The sequence below is a fragment of the Aythya marila genome (genome assembly GCF_965140915.1).
Source record: "Aythya marila genome assembly, chromosome: 2".
NCBI lineage: Eukaryota > Metazoa > Chordata > Aves > Anseriformes > Anatidae > Aythya > Aythya marila.
The window spans coordinates 155,906,461-155,932,965 of NC_139043.1; the positions used below are offsets into that span (position 1 = coordinate 155,906,461).

A 26,505-nucleotide genomic window follows, 5' to 3' on the forward strand; every position below is an offset into this window, starting at 1 on the left:
AGCAAAGACGACATCTGCCCCGCTTTGTGTCCGCCTCTACAGAAGTTCAGGCTGAAATCAAGAACTCTCTGCCTTGTCAGTAGATTCCCAGCCGGTAGCAGTGACTGCTTGCCCCCAGACTTCCTAATTTTCATGTTTCGTGATGCATCTTCTTCTACAAAGATATTAAAGCGTGAGAGAAAAAAAATTGCAGGCCGATATTTATCTAGGCACTATTATCAACTAGCCCGGGCTATTAAGCAGTTCGAGTTTGCCCTGATAAGCAACATCTTTAATGTAAGCATCTGAGTGCCGTTGGAGATACTACAGTTAAATTAAAGTCGCAATAAGAGCCCTCATTATGCCATTACAGAGTACGGTAAATAAGATGCAACTGGAAACCCACAAAGATTTCTGCACAGATACGTGGGTAGGATGGGGCCGGGAAGAAACCTGATTAGTTTTAAAGCTCCGCTGCAGGTTACGAAGCTTTTTGAAGAGAAAGCTGCCATCACCAGCTCAGGTTTATCATTTTATCAGTAGCACAGCCCTCGGTGCTGTTTTAATTTCAGCCAAGAATGCTCTGGTGTGCAAAGAGAAGCTACCGACTTCAGGCTGAAGTCCGGCGAGTGTGGATCACCCTGGGCATTTCTCTCCTGCAAGCTCAGCACATCCCAGTGCAGAGCTAGGGAATAGTCCTGGGTCTCTGTCCTGGCACAGTTCTGGCACTAAACACTTCCCCAAATTGCTGTTTAGCCTGTCCAGGCAGCTCAGCAGGGTCTTAAACTGCAGAACTCTGCGGGCACAGAATGGCAGAGGTTGGAGGCGCTTCAGGGCCATCAGGTCAACCCCCACCACTGTAGGGGCCTACAGCAGGGTGTCCATCCCCGAGGCCTGGTGGGTTTGAGAAGCCCCCAAAGAGGAGTCCCCAGCCCCTGGTCTAGGGGGTCCAGTGCTGTGTGGGGGCCATGGGGAGCCTCCCAGGCTCCAGGCTGGGCCCGTGGACTCCGCTGATGGCCCCGGGCCCTCCTAAGCAAAGCCTGGCCCCGGCCTCTCGCACCTCCCTGCAGGGCCGCAGGGACATGGGGGAGCTCCCTCAGTGCCTCCTCCTCTCCAGGCCGAGCAGCCCCAGCTCTTGGGGTCTCTTCTCATGGCAGGGGGGCTCCAGACCCTCCCAGCACCACGTCCTGAAAGACATTTGTGTGTTTTGGGCCTACACTTCCAGAGGAGAGGAGCTTTCCGCCTCTCCCACAAGGACTCCCCATGCCCAGCGAGGCACCCATGTCCTTGCCTTCTTGAATCGAGCCTGGCTTCTGCTTGTGATCTTAAGAGCAGACACATTCACCATCATTACTAAACCTAACCTTTTTTTATTTCCCCCCCCCAATAAAGAATTTACTTACTAATCAGTTTGTTGACTGAAAATTCCTGCTACATATCACAGGAGAAAAAAAAAAAAACAAACACCACACAACAAATTAAATGGGCAACTGTAGCACGCAGAAAACATCTGTCAACCGAAGCCAAAATTAAAGATAAATGAAATGAAGTTGCCTTTGCAGATGATTTTCATACAGCTGCAGCGGACTATAAAAGAGCAATCAAAGGCAGCGCTGCCTCTCAGCTAATTCTGAACAATGGGAGAAGGGGAACTGCAAACCTCCTGTGGCACCCCAAAGAGGGGGCTGGAGAAATCTGTGGTGCTGTGTGGGCAGGCCAGCAAGCACCAAAAATTGGCTGGAAGGTTTTGGTCCACTCAGCATGCCACGAACTCACAGCTGGAACAGGCAAATACGTGGCTGCTGTCTACAGATATGCCTAAAATATCACTAAAAGGTTGGGTGAACATCCTCGAGGTGATCCAGGTCAAAATGAAGGTGAGGAAGCTAAAAATGGGTGAGAATTGGAGGTAAAAATCAGAAAACTGTCACCAGTGAGAAGGGATAAAGGATGAGCCAAGAGCACAAGGAGGGCAGCAGTCCAGAGGCTCTTGCATATGACCTAGGATGAAACCTCAAAGCTCCGAGCCAAGAGTTGGACTTAGTGATCCTCATGGGTCCCTTCCAACTCAGGATATTCTGTGATTCTATGAAAATTAACACTGTAAGACATGGCCCTTGGTGAACATGAGCAAGCCTGTAGAGGACTTGTAGCCTCAAAAACCAGCCCTCGTGCACCCCATGCAAAGCAAAAGGAGGGGGCAAAACACCCTGAGAGCTGTTTCATGCACGTAAACAGCATTTCTGTAGCTAGGACTTGGCGTTTCTACCACCTGTCCTCCAGCTGAGCCCCAAACAGCTGCACACGAGTCAGAGATAAATTTCCGTCTTCAATGTCTCTTTCCCTCGCACGAGGGAGAGAAGGGGAAGAGAGGTTTCCGAGATGCTTTAATGCGACACCTCCTCACCGCTCCCTCCCCTGTTACAAGTGTAGAAAATGGATCAGCTCTTTAGAAGAAGCAATTTGCCGATGTCCAGACTCCTAAACATCCAACCTCTGTGAACGCAGGCAGTTAATCTGTTTGAGGTTTGATTCTTCTAATAGGAGCCCAAGTCAGTTTTATACTCAGTGCTGAATGTGTTTGGTGATGAGGTACGGAGCAGGGCAGTGGGGCTCAGCAAAGCCATCCTCGCTTGGGTAGTCCTTAAAGATTTGATCAAGGTGGAAGAGAAAAGGGAGATGTCCCTGAGCAGCTGAATAGTGGAAGCTTTTCTCCTCTTCCTCCCCCCCAATCTTTTGACCAGCTCACCCGATTCACTGATTTAGTATTGATGAACACCCCGTTGCCTCCTGGTCATGATGAGAGGTCCATCAATCACATCACCGTTCCCCTCTGCTCAGGTCCAGCCTCATCCTGCACGCATACAAGGTCCTGCTCTTCCCTAGCCAGCGCATCCTGCCACCAGCAGCTCCCTCTGAATCAAAGGGGACTGGAAATTGGAAGCAGCTCTGATAGGATCATAAAAGAAATGAAATGGAGGTACGGCCAAAATAGAGAATATTTGGGATGGCTCAAAGCTTAGCCTTCCCCGTACCCCTCCCCATGCTCACGCCAAGTGGAGAGGTTTTATATTAAGGCTTCTTGCACTTCAAACAGCCCCCCTGGTAGCTGGGCATGGAGGAGCTTCTCAGCTTGATTGGGTCTAATTCAGCATAACAGCATCAGGGAGTTCGGAGACGAGCGCTTCAAGCCAGGAAATCTGCTCCTGCTGTGGCTGGTTCTCTCCAGGCATCAGCAGCAGGGTGATTTGAAAGAAAAACCATCTGAATTTGAAGCCTTTTTTTTTTTTAAAAAAAGTTAGTCTGTCCCAAAGTAACAGCATAAGCCAAATAATCCACACGGGAAGCAGCTGCTTGAAGTCTCACGGAGTATTTGAAGGGCCTCCAAGAGAGAAGAAAACCTTCGTTTGCTCACAGATGCGATGCCGATGACCCAAAGGTACAAATTTTCTACCCAGAAAAGTGATCTAGAAACACAGATGGAGGATATGGCCCCTCTCAGTCCTAGCACATCTGGATGGGAAAAGGAAGGCTGGGAGGAAGCTTTCCTGGTCACCAGTCCCAGTGCTCTTTTCTACAACTCCCAGTGCACCCAAAACCTCTCCCAGATCCACCGTGGCCCCGGCCAGGACCAGCTTTGAAGCGATGACAAGAAGGAGCAGTCTGGGGCTTTGGGATTTCCACAGCCAGAAGATATTTAACAATTCTTTTTTGACAAAATTTTTAACAATGCTTTTTATTTTTTTCATCCAGGGCTGATTTGTCCGCGTGCTTCTCTGAAATAGTAGCTCCAAGCCCTGAAGGAAGCAGCTCCCGTCCCACCGCCAGCCCTGACACGGTAGCAGGGACCTGGAGGAATGGCACGGCCTCGGGGACAAAGAGCCCAACCCAGCTTAAGATCAAAATGGAGAAGAAAAATTATTCTGAAAGGGTTTGTACACAGCTTAAGAACTTCCTGGGAGTCTTATTCCTACAGCCAAGAAGCTTCTGCCATGAAGCACCTCTGAGTGCTTTGCTATCGCCGAGTCTCCCAGTGATGCTGGAAGAGGAGAAACGTCTGATGGCTATTTTGAGGGGAAAATCACTATTTTAGCAAATCGCTATGCCAGCAAATGATACAAAGCAGCTAAATATGCGATATGAGGTGTTAACGTCACCCTTCTGTGCTCTGTGCAAGGGGAGCAAGAATGCCAGGCGGCTCTCTCCATCCCAAACCAAGCACTGGATAATTAAAAGGAAACCCCCAAGATGTGAAATTGGCAGCCGCCCATCATACAGCTAAGGTGGCTTTTCCTAAAGCTCAGTAACGTGTTAAATTTAACGTGTCAGATCCATGAAATGAGAAAAAAAAAAATACAAACTTTAGAGGGAACCCGTTAAACTTCCACCAGAAAAGGAGGAAAGAACCAACCTGACGCATCACCGGATGGGAGAAACACCGACAGGAACAAACTGTCCCCTAAGAAAAAGTCCCCGAAATGGAGTTTTTTCTGCAGAAAATGAAGCAGCTGCCGTGGTGGAAACCAAGACGCTCCACCTGGGGGCGAGAAATGATTTTCCCCACGGAAGCGGCACTTCCACGGGTAGCTGCCCCTACGAGCGGGATTACTGCGGGTATTTTTGGTGGATTTGAGGTCTCTCTCAGCCGAAACACGCTCCCCAAAAGGTTTTAGGGGATGGCTGGGCAGCCCCAGTGCAGGTCAGGGATGAGCATCCCGGCTGATGGCTCGGCCAGGAGGGATTGGGGCCGGCAGAGCTCCCGGCCCCCGCTTTCCCCCTGATTTATTCCACTACATTTCCCCCCGCGTTTTCACAGCGGCCTCGTTGTTTAATCTCCCCGTGCCTTACTGCTTAACAGCTCCCACAGGGGAACAATTTACCCACAGGCTTCAAAGCAGCTGATGGAAACAATCCGAAGATAGGTATTTAATGCAGCACGTTTGCTAATGTACGCCATGGGGGAAAAGCTTATTTAATACCGACCGATTTTACGGAGGCAGCAGTTACAGGGCACCGGGCTGGCTCACTTGCCTTTGCTGCGACACGCTGCGAGGGCTGGAGAACACCGACGATGCTGGGAAGCTGCACCAAAACCCACCCAAGCCACGATTCTTCCAAATACGGTAAAATTTCCCCCAAAAAGTCAAGCTTGGCTTCTTTACAGCAAATCGCAAGCTGCCTGCTCCGCTCCACCAGGACTGAGACAAGCACTTGCTGTCGCTCCTGGGTGCAAGCCCTCCGCCGTGCAATTAAATATTAAAGCAGGAGAGCGATGTGCAGGGCACATCATCACCTTTCCAAGTGGTTTTGCATTGCGTATTATTTCGGGAGCCAGCGTGGGCACGGCCAGGGGAGCAGCCTGGCAGAGAAATCACCTCTCGGACAACCTTGTACCCTACCAGGCCAAAGGATCCCTTCGGCACCTGGAGCAAAACCTGACAGGGAAAATGAATTTAGGGAAATTAGTAATGCACGGTGGATAACTGCTAACGCGTTGTCACCGGTGGCACCGAGCAGGAGCATCCACCCAGACCCCCTGCTCCACTGCCAACTGCTGTTGGGCTTCAATAACTTATCCGGGGAGCTGTGAAAATGTAAATCTTTTTGGGGAACCTGATTAGTTTTTACCATGGAGCAGCTCGTTAAAACAGCTCATTTTAACGACGAAAACTTGGTATGATGGCAAGCACCACGGCACGGCCATCATCAGAAAACCCTGGGGAGCACCTGCAAGCGGCCCCATTTCTCCTTCCCTCTCTCCCCACTTCCCCCTTGGGCTTCCTCTGGTGCAGGTGACCGGCCCAGGAGGATGAGCTTCACCCAACGGGACCGTTTTGTGGTGCTGGGGAAGGTTTGGTCCCTTTAGGAAGCTGTAGATCCACGTGCGTGCATGCAATGTGGAGCAGCTTCCCAACCCGCAAGCCAGGAATGGGGAAGGATGCTGGAAATTGAGGTGCTCTGCTACCAGCAATCTCCTGTAAACAATTGACTTTGGGTGTTAAAATCCCTTAATTAAGGACGTGGCCATGCACTCGTATAGGAGCTGTCCCCTCTCTACACGGGCACAAGGACCCTTTACGGTCTGTGTCCCCAAAAAAGGGATTTGGGAATGCAAAATCAAAGCATTTCGCACTTATTCTGAGCTCCTGATGAAGGCAGAGCAGGCCAGGCTCACGGAACGACCTTTTTTTTTTGTACGAAAAGTGTGCACAGAGTTCGAGCTCACGGGATGGGCAAAGCCCGATCGTCTCGGCCGGAGCATCCTGCAAGAAACTCTAGAAAACACACAAGATGTGACAGCGCCATCAATTATGAATAATAACGGGCATTTTTTATGAAGGTCTGATAAAAAAAACAGCTTCTTCGGCGGAGCGCGGAGAGGAAAACCCAGCAGGCAGGAAGAGCCCAGAACAAATCAGGCACCGAAGGCCCTCGATCCCTAATTCCTGAGCATCCTCCTCCGAATTTACCCTCCGAGGACGCCGCACGGACGCCGAGCGCCTTCGCCGTCCTCGCCCTGGGCGGCTTGGGGCTGCGGGCAGGCGGCTCCCGCGGCTCCTCGGACCCGGCGCCGCAGAACGAGAGCGAAGATTTACTCCTGGCCTAAATTATTCAAAAGAAAAGGGACTGCGCATCTCTAACAAGGCATCGTTTTATGAAGCAAGGTTAACATTTTTACTTGATTCAGGAGAATATTATAAACTCTCCGGGGTCCATTTGAGGACTTTCTACTTGGAGCAAAGGCACGGACTCAGCACTTTTGGTATTATTTAGAGAATAAAATTAACCCTTAATGGCCCAGGCTGGTATTTCTCCTCCCCAGTTAAATATGGCCCGCTCAGCAATTTCTCCCCATATATAATTACAGGCTGCTATCCATCATCTGTAGGAGAATGCTTTTCTGACACTCTAAAAGTGACGCGGTAAGCACTTTTCCTAATAGAATAAATATTCTAAATATCTCTTTTATATTTTCATTTAAATTGGAATATTTTAAAATAATTGTAGGGCCGCTGCCCGCGTGGCTAGTGCTGTGCTGGAGGGAGGCGGCAGGACAGCTCTGTTTTCCTTCACAGGAGATGTTTACCCTGCACCCAGTCCCCTCCGCGTGCGCCGCCGCAAGAAGTAATTAGGCAAGGACTAATTTATTAGCCTCTCCCTCCACTCTTGCTGATGTCCCGCTTTTCTTCCAGCTCTAACTTTCGGCTTTTCTTCCTCCCCTTTGCCTGCTTTTCGCTCCGTTGCTGGTTTTCCCTCCAGAAGGGATGGGTTTGCTTTGCCAAAGGTGTTGTCCTCGGTTGTGTCGGGGTGCTGGGACAGCTCATGGGGCGCCTGGTGGCTCTGCACGGTGACAGGTGACAGCTCCAACAGCTTCACCTCTGCCCACCCACCCCAAAACGCCATGGCTTCGCCTTCTCTTTGGGCAAAACCACCTCCTGGGCATCTCCTTCAAGCACCCTCATCCATTCGGGGCTCTCCAACTCCCATATCCGCACCCAAGGATGGTGCTGAGACCTCCCAGCAGCTCGCTGGCGATACCTCTGTCAACCCGAGCTCCTGGGATGGAGAAAGAGGAGAAAAGCCCAAAGATCCGAGCTCCTGACAGCTCATCCTGGCAAGTCCCCCGGTGAAAAGGAGCCCAAAAAGGTTAAAAACCTCTCCGAGCAGCCGGTCTGCGAAACCATGCTTAGGCAGACACCCACACGTATCTATTAAATTCAATAAAATAATCTCGCTCCGTTGGCCCATTGGGGCGCTTTTGGGATGGTGCCTTGCGATCTGGCAGCCTTTCTCTAACCCAAATTATTGTTTCATTAGTGGCTCGTTTATTTTTTTTTCAGCTGGAGAGCCGATTTCGAGCAGTGTTTGCAGAACTCCTGGTGTGTTCTGAGTATAAAGGCTCCAGCTCGGGGAGGAGATGTTCCCCAAATTTGTGTCTCGTCCTGCTTGCTCGCTGTTGGCTCATGGAAGAGGCTGAATTAAACCTGGACATGTCTGTGATGTTTTCTTCCACATAAATCAAATGAATCCTTGAGGTTATAGAGAGAAGAGGACTGTTTCCATCCTCTCCTAGATCAGTGCTGGGTTCATAGGGATGCTGCACAGAAAATGGTCAAAGGACGGACAGAAATCCCACCACGTGTTACAAAAAGCTCTCCACTACAGCAGAAGCCATCCTCTCCACGAATCTGAGTCAACCTTGTCTAAATATTCAACCTGCTGGCAAGTTTACTGGCTACCCCTCCTGAATTATGAGTATCTGTTGTGATGGTGTTGCTGGTCTCATCAGTTTGGGATGGCGCCGAGAGGAACCAAGTGAAGGCGGTCTGCACCTTGCTGGTGGGACCCGGAAGAAAACCATGTGCTCTACTAACAAAGAGCCAAAAGTGGTTTATACTCGGAAGCCAAACAAATTTTTAAATGAATAGAAAACAGCAAAGATGAATTATGAAGGTCAGAAACGCCCAGGAGGTACCAGGAACCTTCTCCAGTGCAGCTACAGGAGGGAGCGCATCCTCAGCAGGAGGCTAACGAGCTCTCCCCGAGAGCCAAAGCAGCACCACAAGTTTCCTCTCATCCCTTTTGTCCTCAGTCATCTCCCCCGTGGCCCTGGAGCAAAGCATCCTAACTTAAACCACCCCGCAGTTAAAACAACCCTGGGGAGGAATTAATTGTACGGCCAGCTCTCCCCCTTCCCACGAAGCGAGGGAAAAGGAGACCCTGCGGCATTTACGAGGAAGGGGGAAGATGTGAAATGTCAGATAAACCCCAAATTTCTCTCTTTTTGGTATGCAACTGCCCCCACGTTTTTTGGAAATGAGCTGCTCTCAGCCAGCTCCAAGCCCTGGGCTCGCTCGGGCTCCGCGTGTTTCGTACGGTGCCGTAAGCTCGGGGACGTGTTGTGTGCCTACCCTGGGTGCACATCGAGTCCCTGCAGGGCTTCGCCGCGTTGATCCAAGCAGAAGGAGCCAGGGATGGGAGACGGACTCCAGGAAACCCCCAGAAACGTACCCAGGCACAGCTTGAGGCTCACGTGCTGCAGTTACCCGAGGAAGGGCGCTCCTGGTGCTAAAGCTGAGCCACAAGAGCTCGTGCTCAGCTTTAACGGAGCCAACGTGACTGCAAATAACCATCAACCTCTCCGTTTGCTCTGTGGAAAGCCTCTCCCTTCACTTCTCATCCGTTTAACCGAGCAGTGCCTGGGGCTGGGGCTGTCTGCTCATGCACAGGGCACTAGCAAACATCGAGGATGCCTCTCGCATTTGTTCCCTTTCTATTTTGCCCCGCCTGTGAAGAAACAAAGCCGCTCTGCCCGTAAACCCTTTGGTTTTGCTCATCCCATCCAGGTGTTCGGCAGCTTCCAGCTCTACAGCTCCCTTCGGTGCCGTAGCTCGAGTGAAAAACAGCTCGAGGCTCGCCGGCACCCCGAGCAGGCGGCGCGGGTCCCTCCCGCTTCGGCAAAACCTTTTTACCTTCTCTCCCATGGGGCAATAGCCTTTGAGGAAATCCTGGCACACTTCAGCCTTCCGGGAGACGTAGACGTGGCTGTAGGGGCAGTTGCTGTTGCTGCAGATCCCCTTTAGGAAGTAGGAGCACACCGGCATCTGCAGGGGCGAGAGGACGACAAACCCGTTAGCGCTGCCCCCAAGCTCGTGGCGATCCGGATCCGTTCCGACGCCCGGCGCTGAAATAAAACCCCGTGAAATTCAATAAATAAATAAATCTCTGCCTTTTGCCAGCTGCTGATCTCGGAGATATTTGTAGCTTTTTGAGTGGTGCCTCGCAGCACAGCTCCTCGGTGTTACCTGGGCCCTCTGGATACCGGCACCGACGCTCCCGACTAACCTTGGAGAGGAGAGGAGGCTCCTTGCTTGCCCACGATGCCAACCCGAGCATCCTGGGGACCAAAAACATTGGTCCCGAGGGGCGATGCGTTGCCTGTAGCTGCAGCAGCAGCTCAGGGCTTGCCCCAGCCCTGCCACCTCCTCCCCTGGGAGCTTGCCAGCACCCCAAAAGCCAAACCAGCAGCGTTTTGGTGCCCCCGCAACTCAGCAAGGGGGGAAAAGTGCTTTTTTTTAAAATTTTTTGTGCAAGTTGCATCACACGAAGGCACCCCCCAGGGCTGTGAGCGAAGGGGGTCCCTGCACACCGGAGGAGGGATGCTCCAGGAGCGAGGGAAAGGAGGAGGAGAGCTCTGGCTCCTTCTGTCCCAGCACATAAATGCGTGGGGCACAGCTCCCCACCTTCAGCATCGCTACAGCCGGCGGAAAAAAAAAACAACAAAAAAAAACAACAAGAGAGCAAGGATCCTCCTCGTCCTCCGCCTCAAACCACCAACTTCACCTTCCGCGCAGCTGCTCTAATTAAAACCAAATTACCAGCCCGCTGCAATATTTCACCGTCCTTAACTCACCGGCCGCTCGCCGACGGGCGCGGGCGCCTTGCACCACCTCGCTTCGTCCCCGCGCCCGGCTCCTGCCTCTCGGCCCCCCTAAATGCAAAATTTACTTACTGCTCGGCGCCCTGCCGATCCCTCTGCTCGCCCGTCTCAGCCGGTTCGTGGCCCCAGACCAATATTTCCCCTTCTGCGCCAAGCGCAGGAGGAAAAGTCCCTTTCCCTGAAGGGCACGGCGGGGTTTGAACCAAATTGGCTCACTTGAGGGAAAGAGAGAGAGAGGGAGAAATGGCAGGAAGGAGGGAGGGGAGGGGGAAAGCCGCGAGAGGAAAGAAAACAAAGGGTGCTTTAAGAGAGAAGAGTTTATTTTTAATTGTCTTTTAACTGCAGGCATTAACATAAAGGACAGGGCTCTGGGGCTATCTTTTTTTGTTGGTGGTGGTGTGACCGTAAATGATTCCCTTAATGTAGTTTTTGATATAGAGCCCAAATTAGCTCTAATAAAAAGGGATAATAAAGCCAGCTCTTATACAAAAATAAACTCCTCCTAGCTGTCAAGCCTGAGCCATTATCAAGAGGAAGCAGCGCTCTCATTTCAATTAACCTTGTTTGCACCCCACTACGTCCACACAAATAACAATAACATTAATTCAAGGCACTGGTGCGGTGCGTCCATATTAGACAGCTTTGACTATGTACACGCTTTGGAGCCAGCAGCTAATGAACCCGAAACTCAACGTGAATTTCCAAATTGCTCACAACAGAGTTTTGAAGCTCTATTAGGGAGAAAAATGCTGATTCTTTTCGAGTTCCTCAAGGGGAAAAGCTGTTGTAGCAGCAGCAGGCGGCTGCCCGAGCCCTAGCCTCTCGCTAACCTTCAGTCACAAACCCGTTCATTCACTTTTTACCCGTTCCCCTAAATCATTGGGATGTGCTGGAGGCTCTGCCCCGCCTCACGGAAAGCCCCCAGCAGCGCCTCTGTGGCTGCTCCTCAGCCGAGGGCTTTGCACCAAGCCCCCCCTGGGGTAAAAATCCCCGAGCTTCAGGTTCCCCTGTCCTCCAGAAAGGTTTTTCTGCTACAGTTTTTCCACTGCTGGAGGGGCAGTTTTGCTTCCCAAGCCATCTGCGAGGCTTGGTGCCCATCTGGAGCAGCGCTCTGCTCCGGGGCAGCGAGCAGAGAGCATCCTCAGAGCGGGACCGGGGCTAGGGAAGGAAAGGATTTGGCTGTTTAGGATGGAGAAAAGCTCTCTGCTGCCTCACTACTGTCACAGCTGAATCCACACAACCTCCGTGTATAAAACACGGGGATTGTCCCCGGTTCTCAGTGGGGAAACTGAGGCACGCACCGGTCGAGCACGGGTTTTGTCCTCAAATCAATAGCTTGGGGTCAGGCACCCCATCCCGGTGACTCCCCCCCCGAGGTGGGACACACGATGACAACACAAGAGCTCCCCCACTGGTACCCTGAGCACCTGGGTGCCCCCCACATCTGGAAAGAAAAACCGAGAACAAATTAATGGGGCCATCCGCAAAAACCTCGGGCACCGCCGGGGAGCCCCCAGCCACCACCTCCTTGAAACTGAGCACCGGGAAGCAATAATTAACCCTATTAAAGCTCCAATTTGAATAGAGGACCTGCCTGGCATGAGGTGTGAGCGGGGAAAACGCTGCCTTCCTCTGCCGAACGCCTTCTCCCGTCTCCCTCCCCGGGTGTGCGGGTTGATAAATGAGGCTCCCAGCACCTCTGCTAGTAATCACCCGGGTTAACAGGGAGCCACGGGAGCTGAAGAGCAGAGTCGCCTCTCGCTTTGGGCAGCCGGCTCCCCGCGGCTATAAATCACCCTGAGCAGGCTGGAACTCCACGGAGGAGCTTGTTTCTCTTCCAGCTCATGCTGACGACAAGCACGGGGCAAGCGGAGAGCTCCGAAGCGCTCCGGGGGGCCTAATCCCGCGACAAATAATCCTCCTTCCCCGCCGAGCGCGACGTGCGTGGCTAGAAAACACCTGCTCCGAAATATATTTGTTTCGGAGGCACGTCAGAGGGCTGGCACCTGCCTGCTTCACACGGAGGAGAGTTGAGGTAAGAGCTCAGCCTGCGGTGACGACGCTTCGCGAGACCACGCGTGCCTGCTAAGGAGAAGGGCGAGATGGGCAGAGACCCCCGCACCTCATGGGGCCCCTTTGGTTATCTCTAAATCCTAAATCTTGCACAGGTTTTTGCCCTGGGACCAAAACCAGGCTCTAACACCTGCTGAAATGCCCCAGGAACGCTGAACTCCGTGGTACAGATGGAAGGCGATCGCCCCGTGCCATCTGGATCGGCGTCGATCCTTTGGCTCACGGGCATGGGCTTGTGTGCACACCAGTTATTGCAGTGTAAAGAAGCAGCAGCGCTTTTACAAACCATCTTACCCCAATATCCCCTCCAAATTTCTGCTATGATATGCCAACAGCCATGTAAAAAGCCAATCCCTTCGCAAGCCTTTCTTCTTTCTTGGTTTCTTTATTCCTGAAGTCTCGCTTCATGTTAAATGGAAAAAAAACCCAACAACTTCCAGCAGCCCTCCTGCCTTCTATCACTTCTCATCCCCATCCGTCCTCGTCGTGCCGTGAGTCAGGGAGTGCAGCTGTCCCCAGTCTATCTCCTCTACTTTATATACTCATGATTAAGTGACTCTGAAGAGAGAGCCATGTAAAAAACATATGGTGCTTTGTGTCTCGCTCAGAGCGACTCCGCTCACCACCGGCATAACTTATGAGCTCCTCGCCGACAACGAGCCTGCCGTATGCAGGCAGGGGGGGAAAGGAGACAAGAAAAACTGCACGGCCAAAGGCAGCTGCTGTAGGAAAAGGTCCTGTTTTAGACGCTGATGAGAGCCAGTGAGCCCCATGGGTTAAACCTTTTACGGGCAGTAATAGCGCTGTGGTTTACCTGCACGATGCTGGACAGGGGAATGAGGGCAGTGACCAGAAAATCACAGGATGGCTGAGGCTGGGAGGCACCTCTGGGTCCATCTGCTCCAGCCTGTGCAAGCTCCAGTCCCTGTCCTGCCCTAGGCAAAGCCGTGAAAGCTTTGGCAAAGCCACTTCCAACAGTGTGCCAAACCCACAGCCAGCGGGGCCACAGGCTCATCACGTACCACGAGGAAAGACCAAGTTTCATGGTTTTCTCCAAGAAAACTGATTCTCATTCCCATCCCAGCTTCTGGCACCTCCACCCCGACAGTGGGACCTGTCACAAACCACTTCCCTCGTGCAGGGACCCAACTCATTGTATTTTTGATGTCCCAGTGGGATTAGCCTTCCTGCTCTTTTCTGGGTGATTCTCTGGCTGTAGTAGAGAAATGTTCCTGCAAATCCGCTAAAACAACACGTAAACACGTGCTCAGTGCACATCCCAGCTTGGTGAAGGACCTGAGGCCACACAACCTTCAGCACCGACTTCACCTCAGCTGAAAAGCCTGAGGTCTCCAAAGCTATGTCCGACTGGAAATCCTAGCCACCGTACAGAGTTGAACCTGCTAAATTGTCAGCTGATCATCACTAAAAGAAAACCTAATTATTTTTCCACCTGGCACTGTGTAATAAAACCACGGAGCCCCAGATACACCAAGCAGGATGAAAACAAGGATGAAATCAAAAGCCATTCTGCCAGGGAGCTTCACTGCCTGGCTTTTTAGAAAGGTTAATTTATGCCTCAAAGCTCCCGGATGCTGCAGCATCGTCCTTGTCCGACCCCAGCGTGGGCTGATTTGGAAGGAAGGGTGATCTGGCAGAGGTAAATAAGGATTAGACGTAGCAAACAATGCTCCCGTGCTCTTTCCCTCTGAGTTTAAGTACTCCTTAACCCAACACGTGTTATTGATACTTCCAGCAGCCCCAGGTGCTCTGGTTTCCAATCCGCTGCTTAACGCACTAATCTACTGATTCACCACGCTGGTTTAAGAGGCGCACTCTGCTCCCATTATAAGCTCTGACCCCGTAATGAGCCTGAACAGCTTGGCAAGCAAACTACAAATGAACTCTATTTGAAGCACTCTGTAACACAGGTTTCCCTACAGCCGTCATAAACGCTGCCTCTGTAGGTCAGCTCTCTCATAAAGCCGCGGCGAGCTCGTTAGGAAGCCATACAGACCTTGTCTTTGGAAACTTTGTGGGAAAATGGGCAATTCCCGTCTGTCTTCTTGCACGTGCCACGGAGAAACCTGCCAAAAAAAAACAGAGGGAGAGGGCTGGGTGTGAGATAAGGTGGGTCACAAAATGCAACTTTTTAACATTGAGTCTCTTCCTGGAGCAATATCCCTGCAAATTAACATGACCGCTGCAGAGTTCATTGTTAAAGCCCATAACAGGCCATAAATCAGTCCTTTTCCGGACAGATTTTGCTCTCTCACTGTATTTGGCTGCTTATTAGCAGTCAGAACAATGTAGTGAATGACAGAGTGGTGGAGGGTGCAGGCACCTCAGGGCCATCAGGTCAACCCCCGCCACAGTAGGGGCCTACAGCAGGGTGCCCAGCCCTGAGGCCTGGTGGGTTTGGGGAGCTCCCATGAGGAGTCCCCAGCTCCTGGTCCCAGTGCCGGGGCTCTGGCACCTGCTGGGGACCAGGGGGAGCCTTCTGGGCTCCAGGCTGGGTCCACGGCCTCCGCTGATGGCCCTGGGCCCCCCTGAGCAGAGCCCAGCCCTGGGCTCTCGCATCTCCCTGCAGGGCCTCAGGGACATGGGGGAGCTCCCCTGGAGCCTCCTCCTCTCCAGGCCGAGCAGCCCCAGCTCTTGGGGTCTCTCCTCATGGTAGGGGGGCTCCAGGCCCTGCCACCCCTCAGGGCCCTGTGCTGGGCTCTCCCCAGTATGCCCAGCGCTCTCCCCAGTATGCCCAGGGCTCTCCATCCCAGGGCCAGATGAAGACTCAAAACAGCACAAGCAGCAGAGATTCCTAAGGCGAGCAAGTAGCACAGCCAACCACCCGATTTACTCCCCAAAATAAGAAGAACAAAGGAGTCAAAATAAGGACTCGGTAGCCAGCACCATAACCCTCTGTGTCACCAGAAGTAATCCTCACACCTTGGACACGTATGTCTTGGTGCTCATGAGGATGAGAAACTGAGTGCAAGCAAGTAAAATCAGTTTTAAAAAATCATTTAAAAAAAAGAAAAAAGTCGCTTTTCCTTCTGTATTGTCTCCCACGGAGCTTTGTGCAACCCACCAATGATTTCTAGCACGGCAGCAATTTTAAGGAGAAATTAAGAGTTCATCAGTGGAGTTGGCTTTTCTACGCTTTTTAAACGACTAATAATATAGTTTAATCAACTGTTGGGCAGGTATAATGAGCTGGCTACATTAATCAGTTCTCCTGTAATAAATTACCAAGTCTCTTAGCTGCCTGGCATCACAGGCTGAAGGACTCAAACCTGTTGCACAGATCTGAGCCGGTCTGTGCAACACGTCAGCTCCAAACAACACAAATGTAGTTGTGGTAGTAGTAGTAGTTGTACTGACAGTAGGGTGATGGTTGGACCAGATGATCTTGAAGGTCTTTTCCAACCCTTAAAATTGTATGAACTGGTCTGTGATAGATGCTGCCAGGCAGAAATCACCTGGTGCATGATGAGTGCAGGCTCTCAGATCATTCAGCCAAAATCCAGGCTACTCTGACCGTCTGTCCCCATCAACTCCAAAGAGTATTATCCAGAACCCATGAAGCAGTTCATTCGAGTTGGACAGCCTTTTCAGGGCCTGGCTAAATATTTTAGCCTCAAATCCCACCTTGCAAACTCTGATGGCATTCTCAACCCGACAGCAGTAACTAATGGCTAAGGATTATTTTTCTGATTATATTTTAAATATATATATTTTATATAATAATATATATTTTATATAATAATGTAATATTTTATATAATAATATATATTTTTATGTTGATTTGATCTTATTACAGGTTCTTACTACAATTTTTGAAATCTTTTTAGTTCTTCTGCACTATGGTATGATATGATTACTTGGCAGGCATAAGTGTACAGGTGGTGGCATCCACCTCCAAATTGTGAAGTAAATATTTCTGTAGTTCCTAGAAGCTGCACCAAATACCTAAAGCATGTATACTTAACTTCGAGTCTTAATGTGATGTTTAACTAGCATGAATAGGTCTCAAATGTTGCATAAATTCAGAAAAGAAAAAAAAAATAAACACCAGAAGAGATTAAATAGATCAGGATTCTCTTGTCTGACAAGCTTGGATAGAAAGGGAAGACTATATAGAGTTATAAATGGTGCCTAGAAGGCGATTAGGGAATTATCCTATTCTTCTCATGAACGAGGAGGTGCCTAACGCAGCAGTCAGGCAGGCAGTTGAGGAGGCATTTTTCACGCAGAGCCCAATTCAGTTACGCAACCCATTGCCACAAACATCACACATTAAAGAAAGGACAAAATCCATTCTCGAAAGAAGAGAATTGCTGACTATTACAAGATGCTTTGGTGGCAACCTCCAGCGACTGCAAGCCCTATCAGGCAGCAGGGTTTCACTGCCAGAAGCTGAGAGATCCCAGAAAAAAAGAAAGAGTCCTCTGTGAACCTCATCTCATTCTCCTCCTGAAGGCACCTTCCAACCCTAGGGCACTGGGCAAACCCTGGGCCTGACCCAACCCAGCAATTCTCATGTTCTTACATCTCCATTATCAGGATTTTTCCCCAAATGAGCAAGCTCTGAAGCCATCTGCTGACCCAGTGATGGCTCAAAGCAACGTGGATGCTCAAAGCATCCATCCATACCTGGTGCAGACGGCCACCTTCTCTGGATCATGGATGTAGGGGCAGTTCTCCCCGCGATTACACCTGCCGAAGCGGTTGTAGTACATGCAGTACTCCTTCTTCTTCTCTTTCTTCTGCTTGGCTTGACGAATGATGGCCAAACTCCGCTGAACGGCACGGCTAAACGGAGCGAGACAGACAGGTTGTGGTAACGCTTCCAACTTCAACGCAACGTCATAGAACGGCATAGAGAAAATAGGTCAACTGCACCCAAATCACAGAGAAGCACGAAGTTCCACTTTGAAAAGGGAGGGAGATATTTAGAAAATTTGTACCGGGCCATAAGCTCTAGCTCTTGGTGACTTTTGGACAACTTCACCCCGAAGCTTTAAAAATCTGCAAGATGAGGCCAGTCGTAGAAGAGGTCATGATGCCAATCACGTTTTGGGCTGTACAAGCAAGACCACATTTGGGAGGATGAGGGAGAGGATAAACCCCTTCTACTTGATACTTGTGGGATCACCAGGGCATACCAGGCCCTCTTTGGGACTCCCAGGACAACACGGACAGTAGAGGATGGCAGCGAGGCCAGTGAAAGGCCACCAGGACAGCTGGGGCTGGAGCAGAGGCCATGAGCTGATTTGCTCACCCAGGAGAAGATAAAAGGGAGATTTTATTGTCCTCTGTGACTGTTTATGGGATGGTGCAGAAAACGTGGAACCAGACCTCCTCAGAGATACGGTGTAAGGATGAGAGTCCCTTTGGTGCCAGAGCCCCTACAGAGACCTTCAGGGATCCCTCTGTGACCATGACCATCTCCAATGACTTTGTGAGCATGGAGAGAGCTCCGTGCAGTTTTTATGAGCACAGTGAGACAAAAAATATCCTTTTTTTTGTGCTGGGCTCACGCAGCACAGGCTGCAAACACCAGGCAACTCAGGGGGTACATCAGCACAAGTCCTAAGGGTCACAGTAACATTACCCATGATAAACTCACTCAAGGCAACAATTTTAGGGGGGAAATGTACATTTTTACCTCTGTATTGACCAACTGCAGCTTTCCAGTTAAGAAAACTTCATGCAGCCAAAATGCTGACCGTGAAAGCCCCTCTATATAGCATGATAAGGTTTTAGAATAAAAAAAGAGTCTTTCCTTGCTGAAATTATGATATTGATAAACACGGTGGCTACCTGAGATACTCAGCCAGGCCACTGGCACGTGGACCTCAGTGGCCAGCGCTGAATTCGGACTCCACCACCGATCAACTTTGACAGCAGGTTTTAAATCAGTTGGTATAAATGATAGGAGAGGATAAAATATAGCCAGGATCTGGCACTATGTCTGCGTAGACATCTGGAACCAGCACGCTTCGGGGATAAATTTCAGTCTACTACAATTAAGCAGGGCTTGTCTGCGAGAGCTCACGCTTAAGGACGCGATGATATGCGGCACATCTGTGGCACAGAAGCGAGGCGATGGGAAAGTCAGGAGGGTGCTGAGCACCAGCGATGTGCTGTTGTGCCCGGGGTGCTTCCCTGCTGGTGCTGGAGGTTACTGGTTTGCAGGGGCAGAGCACCCAGTGAGCACTGGTTCCCAGTTTGCAGGGGCTGAGCACTGGTTCCCAGCTGGAACAGCTCAGCAGAGCCAGCAAGAAGCAAAACCTGCAAGTTTTCTGGGCTGAATGGGGATGAAATTCTCTGGATCAGGGGGAAAAAACACCAAACTGCTGCGATTCAGGTGACGGTGACGCTGCTGCCCTCGAGAACAATGCAGTTGTTGTTTTAAAAAGGGACTTTTGGAGAGGGCTGGAGCAGGTTTTGGCGTTCGTTGCCCGCAGAAAGGTGCTGATATCCATTACAAACCTTTCACACCCTTTCAAGAGCACCTTTCAAAGCAGAAACCAGTGGTTTTTGCTGAGTTTACAGCCATCTCGTGGCAGAGGATGGGGGAAAACCAGCGGTGCTTCGGTCCTTCACCGAACAAAGAGCCGGTGAAACAGCCTCGTGCCAAGTTTTTGACCCCATCCTGAGCATAAAGCATCCAGAAGGGGGAATGTGCTGATTCTCCCCGTGGGTACAGACCTGGCAATGTAGCGGCTCGTCGTGGATCGGTTCAGGATACCAGATGGGGAGAAGCCAGAACCGCCGGGCGTCCCGCTCAACCTCACTGTTTGAAACAGAAAGAGAAACACAGGCACGTTCAGGACAATTTGCTCCGAAGCGAGAAATTCAGCAGGAATTCATGTGGTCCTTGGCTAAGACAGCAGCCCCGAGAGCTGAGGATGCTCTTTGCAGACCTGCCTGCTGCTGGCACCTCTGTGCCGGCCACACCAAGGACGAGCCCTGCCAAAAAGGGCTCCAAATCCATCGGGTGCCCTTTTCCTCCGTGCTCAAACCTGCTGGGAAACCCCCCCCGGGGAACCCGCATGCACTGGAGCAACCTTGGAGGCTCGGCAGAAGCAGCTCACGCTCCCTGCAGCAGCCCGGGGAAGCCCAGCAGCTGCCTGGAGCCCGTGCGTGCACATAATTAAATCGTCCTCGAGCGGCGCAGGGAAGACTGAAGCGAAAATAAAGGCTCGGCTCGCGGTTTTCCAGGTGGCACGAGCGCGCCTCAGTCACTCACCTGCCAGCCCGGGCGTGCTGGGGAGTGAGTGAGCGGGATTTGATAGCTCCCCCCTCGCTCGAGCTGTCACTCTGGCTGCTGGCACCGGCAAAACCCCAGCTGTTCCCTCTGAAAATCAAAAGCGACGGCGCGGGAGCGATGCCGGCACGGGTGGCACGTGCCCGTCCGTCAGGGCATCAGGCAGCCCTGATATGGGATGCAAGCCCGGGTCTTCCTCGTGCAGCCACCAAAAAATAACTGGGTGTTTGAGCCACTTTTGCTGAATTATTTTGTTTTTTTCTTCTGTTGTTTTTTTGGCTTACAGCTGGGGTCCTGCTTCCCCGAGAGGTGCTACAGAGCATCGCGCTCCAGCAATTCTGCCCCTCCAAACGATGCAGGGACACAGACCCAAATTAAAGCCGGTTATTAGGGCCGGGATAGAGCCTCCCTCAGACCTCTGTAATTACATTAATGATCTTTAAAACAAGCTCAAACTATCCCAGGAGTGGGCTCCCCTGGGTGGAAAAGCAGACTCTTGGGTACGCGTGCGTTGCCGTGCCCGTGCGCCATCCTTTTAGTTAGTTTTAACAACCTGCCAGCCACATCCTTGCCCGAGAAAGCACAAAATAAATCAATAGATAAATAAATAAAAGCTGCAACGGTCTCACGCAGCTGGGTTTTAAGCGTATATATACCCAAAATAAATCCACGGCTGAATTTATTTTATTTTTTTTGCACAGCTTTAATCTTCCCGCAAGAAGGCTCGCTGGCTAAAACCACTGAAATCGCTGGGAGGACTGAACGTGTGCGATGCTGGCTGGGCAATGCACGTCTCCCGGTACAGGTGACCGTGCTGTGAATTAATTTGCAGCCTGCAGGCACTTTGCACGCCTGCGAAACGCTCCCATCCATCCCAAAACACAGGGCAGAAGAGCCTGGTCAGCGTGCCGGCCACATCCAGCGAGGCAGCAGCCTGGCAGCAGGCTAAGAAACCCTTCCTACGAGCTTCCACGCTGTCCAACCTCCTAATTACTCGCCCAGAGTGGAAATCCTCGCCCAACTAATAGGGAAGTGCCTAAATATTTACCCAGGAGGAGCTGCGCAATGGCACCGGTTCGGAAGCTCCCTAATTACGCGCGGAGCCCGTTAACGCGCAGCAGCCTGGAAAGGGGCGAAGCCTCATTTCTCTCTTCCATCTCTTAGGATTTACAGGAGGGTGTCGTTTTTAGAAGCCTTTCCATCACGTAAAAATTAATTTAAGTGCTCAAAGCAACGAGCGAGGGGATGCAGGCAGGGGGATTTATCGCCGCACCCCTGTTGGAGGGGCCAAGGAGCCCAAGTTTTTCTTCGAAGCGACACAAAAAGATGTTAAGTGCTGAAGGTCAGAGCAGGACGGAAGCAAGGTGGAGATTTTGGGGTCTCCCTGCATTACCAGAGTTACCCACACGGTGCGAAATTGGGGCAGAAAAAGACACAAGAGGGCTGGAGAGGGGTTAAATTATTTAGAAAAAGGAGCTGAGACGTGCTGGTGAGCGATCCCCCGGGGAGCACGGCAGCAGGCTCTGGATTAAAGGGAACAAATTGCTGAAACCATGCCCCCAGGGCTTGACTCTGATCTTGGGGGGGGTCTCACGGGGTCCTTTCTTCAGATGCGACACGATTTCGCACGAGAGGACCTCGGCACGCCGGGGAGAGCATCGGCGTCGGGGCCGAGCGCCGCCGGTCCTATAAAAGTCCCTTGCTGCAGAGCTCGAAAGGCGGCGAAGGCAGAGGGAACAAGAGGAGGGGAAAAAAAAAATAAAGAAGAAATAAATAATAAAAAAAAAGCTGCTGGGGAGAGCATCAAGGAACTGCACATTAAGGGCTTTTTAACTGATTACACCCAGCACGGCGGCGTCAGGCTTGATATTTTATACCCCGCGTAAGGGACAGGTGTTTTTCTCCCTCCGCCTTTCCTTTTTTTTTTTTCTTTTCTTTTTTTTTTCTTCTTTTCCTTAATGATCGAGCCGGGCTGAGGCGCATCATCTGTAAGGGAAGACGCAGCCCGTGCAAACGGGGCTGCTCCTCTCCATGCATCACCCGCAGCCGACGCTGCCTGCTCCGGCGGTGACGGCGAGCGCTGGGAAGTGATTGTTGTACCTAACCCAGCCGGGAGGCTCGGCGCGTCTCTCCGGAGGGAACGGGAGCTGTCATGTTCATTAAATGCATGATTACAGCTATGATTAATAGCAGGGGCTACAGCCTAACTACTTTTTTTTTTTTTTTTTTTTTTTTTTTTTTTTTTTTTCCCTTTCGCTCTGAAGGAATCCGCAGGCGAGCAGCGCGGCAGCCTGGCTCCGCTCCCTCGGTTTTTTCCGCGGCGCCTGCTTCTACCCGCTCCAAAATTGGGATTTGGGGAGCAGAAAAGGGGAAAAAGGAACAACCCAGCCCTGCTGAATGGACTCCCCAAGCGCCAAAGGTGGTTAAAATGAGCGGGGTGGAGGCTGTGCCCCTCTGCCAGCACCCCTACCTTAGTCCTGATGTTTTTCCCCGGAACACAAACCCAGCTTGCAGCTCTTGGTTCCCTCCCCGGTCTCCAATCCCGCTCCTCCAGGGGAGGATTTCCCCTGAAATCCTTCCAAATTGTGCCTGGGAGCCAAGCTCGGCGCTCCCAGGACGTGGCACGGGGTGCACGAGGCACCCAGCTCACGGCTCCTCTCACCCCAGGGCTCCTCCTGCACCAAACGCGCGCTGAGCAGGGCGCTCAGCACCTTCCTCCGCGTTCGGGTCAGCCCCAAATATTGCAGAGGGATTATGATTATTTATGATTAGATTAATTATGACCTGCTTAATTATTTAGGAACGACTTCAGTGCTCGTATCGGGGGTCCCTTTATCGGGACCTCAGCACCACTGCGGTGGAAACGTGGAAAGAAGCGTGATGTAGGTAATTTGTTGGGTTTTTGTTGTTTTTTTTTAGTTTGTTGTTTTAATTTGGTTTGGTTTTTTTTTGGGGCCGTGTGGGTACAGAGATGCCATTCGTTTCGCCGGGTGCTGAACCGAAAGTTTCGAGGCCGGCACCCGGTTAATTTATTTCTTTAATTAGCAGCCGTTTAAGCGGCTTCTAAGCGTCGCAGGCGATCAGCACCCGCGGCTGCCGGGGGTGATTTATTTCATCTCCCCGGACGGCACGAGCCCTCTGGAAGGGAAAAACGTTAAAGGGGATGCGGGAGAGCAGCTGGGCACGCTTCCCCTCCCACCCCAACAGGATCGAGCACGTCCCTGCTTCGGGCGTTTGGTTCTTAACGAGGCACGCTCAATTAACGAAGCGTTTCGGCGCTGTTGCGTGACCGGCTCGGCGGAGGCGTGGCGAGGAGGTTGGAGAATCTCCCGAGCTCTGCACGTCGCGGAGACCAGGTCCTAAACCCGAGAGGCTGAGCTAAAAGGGGACGAGGATTGAGCAGTCCCCAACTTAAAGGGGTTGGGTTCAAAAGGGACCGAGGGACTGAGCGGTCGGACAATCCCAAAACCAAGGGGTTGAGCTCGAAAGGATCCGAGGGATGGCGCAATCCCAAATCTGAGGGTGTGAGATGGAAGGAACAGGGGGATTGAGCAATCCTAAAGGCAAGTGACTGAGCTCAGGAGGGACCAAGGGATTCATGAATCCCAAACCCAAGCCATTAGGATCTAAGGGGATATGGGATTAAACAATCCCAGCCCCAAGGGATTAAACTCTAATGGGATATGGGATTGAGCAATTCCAGTCCCAAGGGATCAAGCTCAAATGGGATATGGGATTAAGCAACCCCAGCCCCAAGGGATTAAGCTGAAATGGGACATGGGATCAAGCAATCCCAGCCCCAAGAGAATAAACTCAAAGGGGACGTGGGATTGAACAACCCCAGCCCCAAGGGATTAAACTTTAATGGGACATGGGATCAAGTAATCCCAGCCCCATGGGATCGAGCTCAAAGGGGACATGGGATCGAGCAATCACAGCCCCAAGGGATTAAACTTTAATGGGACATGGGATCAAGTAATCCCAGCCCCAAGGGATTAAGCTCAAATGGGATATGGGATCGAGCAATCCCGGCCCCATTACACAGAGGGCGCATTCTTCCCCCAAGCCCCCAGCACCGTTGCCGGCTCGCTGAGCGTTTGCCAGCAGGGATGTCGCTGCCACGATGGCAGAATGGGGAAACTGAGGCAGGAAGAGCTGTTAAGCACCAGGATGGAGGGAGGGAACGTGTTGGGATTTGGGAAAGGCCCCCCAGCCCCGTAGGGTTGAACTCGGCCGTGAGTTTGGGAAATAATTCGCTCTCCTGGTGTCAGAGGCACCGCCGCGAAGCCACCGCGGCGGCATTTAGGGCGCACGTGGCGAGAAGCTGAAGCACCTCTTAAAGCTCCACCGCTGGGAGCTCGGCCGTCGTGGGAGAAGAGAGGGATCTCGAAGCCTTCCGAGTTTATAAAAAATAAATAAATCCAAAAAAAAAGGAAAATCTGATGATAAATAAGACCTTAACACCCGAGGAGCTGTTGACGGCCACGAGCATCCCTCCAGCAGGCAGAGCCAGCGCGTCCTGACAGCCACCAGCACCACGAGCACGAGCTGCTGGCTTTTCCAGGCATCCGTCGAAGTCGTGCAGGGGAAAATTTCCCCACGGGAAGCATCTGAAAACCCGCTGGAGTGAGCCCACATCGCAGGCTGCAACAGCTCTGCCCCCACGGCAGCAGCTTGTGCCCATAGCGGGGTCGGGGCTGCTCTCCAGCCCACGTCAAACCTTCATTTTGTTCCTGCTGCTTTCAATCTCCTCTCTGCTCGTTTCTTTATTGCTTCCCCTTGTAGATTTGTCGTGGAAACGCTGTGGCGCCGGGACCTTTCCCCCCATTTCGTGGAAATCCTGGCAGAAACAGCTATAACACTTCTCCAGGCTCCCCAAACCGGAGCCCAGCACCGATCCCACAGCCCAGGGGCTGGAGGCACCGGTTCGGGGCTTTATGGCGTTTCTGATTGCAGCTGGAGCTCAAAAAGACAAAACGCCAGCCCAAGAAATTTGGGTGAGCAGCAAAATTATACCTCACCACGAGCAAACTCCGAGTTATTAAATTGTCAGGAGCCTTTCCCACCTCTCTGCCACCCCACCAGGCAGTGTCTGGCACTGGTCTAGCTCCAACCCTCTGCCAGAAACCCCACTTTTCGGGGTGGTTTTCTGCCAGAAACAGAAATGTTTCTCATTTCTCCAGCCCAGAACTGGATATTTACAGGCAGGCTGAACCCGTCAGCCTTTGCTGAGTTGCCTAAGCTTGAATTTGCCGTTTCCCAGTGGCTGCACAGATTTAGGGACTTCTCCACGCAGATAAATGAAAAAAAAACACCAAACACAAAAAGAAAGAGGTCGGAACAAGGTTTTTCAACACGGGATGTTCAAGATCCCTGTTTGGGAAAGGCTTCCTACGAAAGGTCTCACCTCCGTTAAAAGGTTTCCCATTTTTTCATGCCATTTCCCCCATTTTCCTACAATTTCTCTGAATTTAACACGTCCCCCGGCAGCACGTAGAAGTCTCCAGGAGCGCTCCGCAGTGCCTGGTCCCGTGGAAAAGCAGCAGGAGTTCAGGGATTCAGACACTTCAGAAAATCCTATCCCAAAGCTCGTGCAAAAAAAAACCCAGACCTCGCTGACGCCAAGCTTTGCTTGGTCCACGACCAAGCGAGATTTACGCAGCCTTTTTCCAAGCCTCCCAGGGCTGATCCTTGCCCACCCTCCTCCGGACTCAGCCCCAAAGCCGAGCTCACAGGCAATAGGATCGCAGACCCCAGAAGAAGCCCTATGGGTCTATTTTCTCCCCCACTCCCCTTACCAGCCACGTGTGAGCATCGGGGGAGTTATTTACTCTCTGTTGCCTTTTGCTCCTTATTTTTTTCACTGTTTCCAACCTTGCCGGAGCTGCTCAGTCCTCCTGCTGACGGCATTTTTGTTTCCCCTCCCTCCTTTTGCCTCCAAACCCTGCTTTTTGTGGGTCTGTTTGATGGAACCGGTACCCAGGGGGTGCCAGGAATAACCAGTTTGGGAGCAAAACCGTTTGACCCCAGGTAAAAACTCAAAACCCACTTCAGGAGCAGCTCGAAAACCCGGTCCTGCCTGAGAGCTGCACTTGAGGTGTCAAGCACCGGGGGAGCTAAAAGACAAATTGAATCGAAGCTCAATGGAAAGCCAGGAACTGTGTCAAAATGCCTGCTCCATCCTCAAAACGATCCTCCCGGCTTTCTTAGGTCAATATTGAACGGGATTTGATGAGCACATCAAATAGATTTAACCTCGTGGTGCCGTTGCGAGTTGCCCAGGACTTAGCGATCCTTACTGGGGTTGGAGAAAGAAAGCGTAACGGGGTGTCTCAAAGCCCGAGTTAAAGAAAAACTATGTTGTCTTAACTCTTTCCCGAAGCTTTTGCTTCTTTTATGTTATTTTTCTGCTATGAACTGCTGGGGGATGCCCCGTGGCAGCGATGGGATGCCCAACGCCGTTGGGTTGGGGCTGTCCTCTTTCCCCTGCACCCCAAAACCCCAGCAAGCCAGGTGCTGAACGAACTCCGAGCAAGCAAACTCCGAATTCCGCTTCCTAAAAAGCTGATTTTTTTCCCCAAAAAAACTTCTCGGGGTTCTCAGAGAGAGGTGGATCCTCTCAAACCGGGGGAAGGCGACGAGCCGCAGCCACGCAGCCTGGGGACGAGCGGCTAAAAGCCGACGCCGGCACAAAGCCGGGGTCCCGCCGGTTTTGGGTGCGCACCAGGAGAAATTCTCGCTG

At 51.7% G+C, this 26,505-nt stretch overlaps 1 protein-coding gene across 1 annotated transcript in view; it reads right to left on the reverse strand.

The window, feature by feature from the left end:
• Nucleotides 1-26,505, reverse strand: part of ZC3H3 (zinc finger CCCH-type containing 3) — a 121,715-nt gene that overhangs the window by 17,398 nt on the left and 77,812 nt on the right. Inside the window, exons 6-9 of the mRNA XM_082752270.1 lie at nt 19,205-19,289; nt 17,144-17,302; nt 14,511-14,580; nt 9,453-9,584 (exon numbers count right to left, since the gene is read on the reverse strand). Coding sequence (XP_082608396.1) covers nt 9,453-9,584; nt 14,511-14,580; nt 17,144-17,302; nt 19,205-19,289 — 446 coding nt within the window. The remainder of the gene's footprint in view (nt 1-9,452; nt 9,585-14,510; nt 14,581-17,143; nt 17,303-19,204; nt 19,290-26,505) is intronic.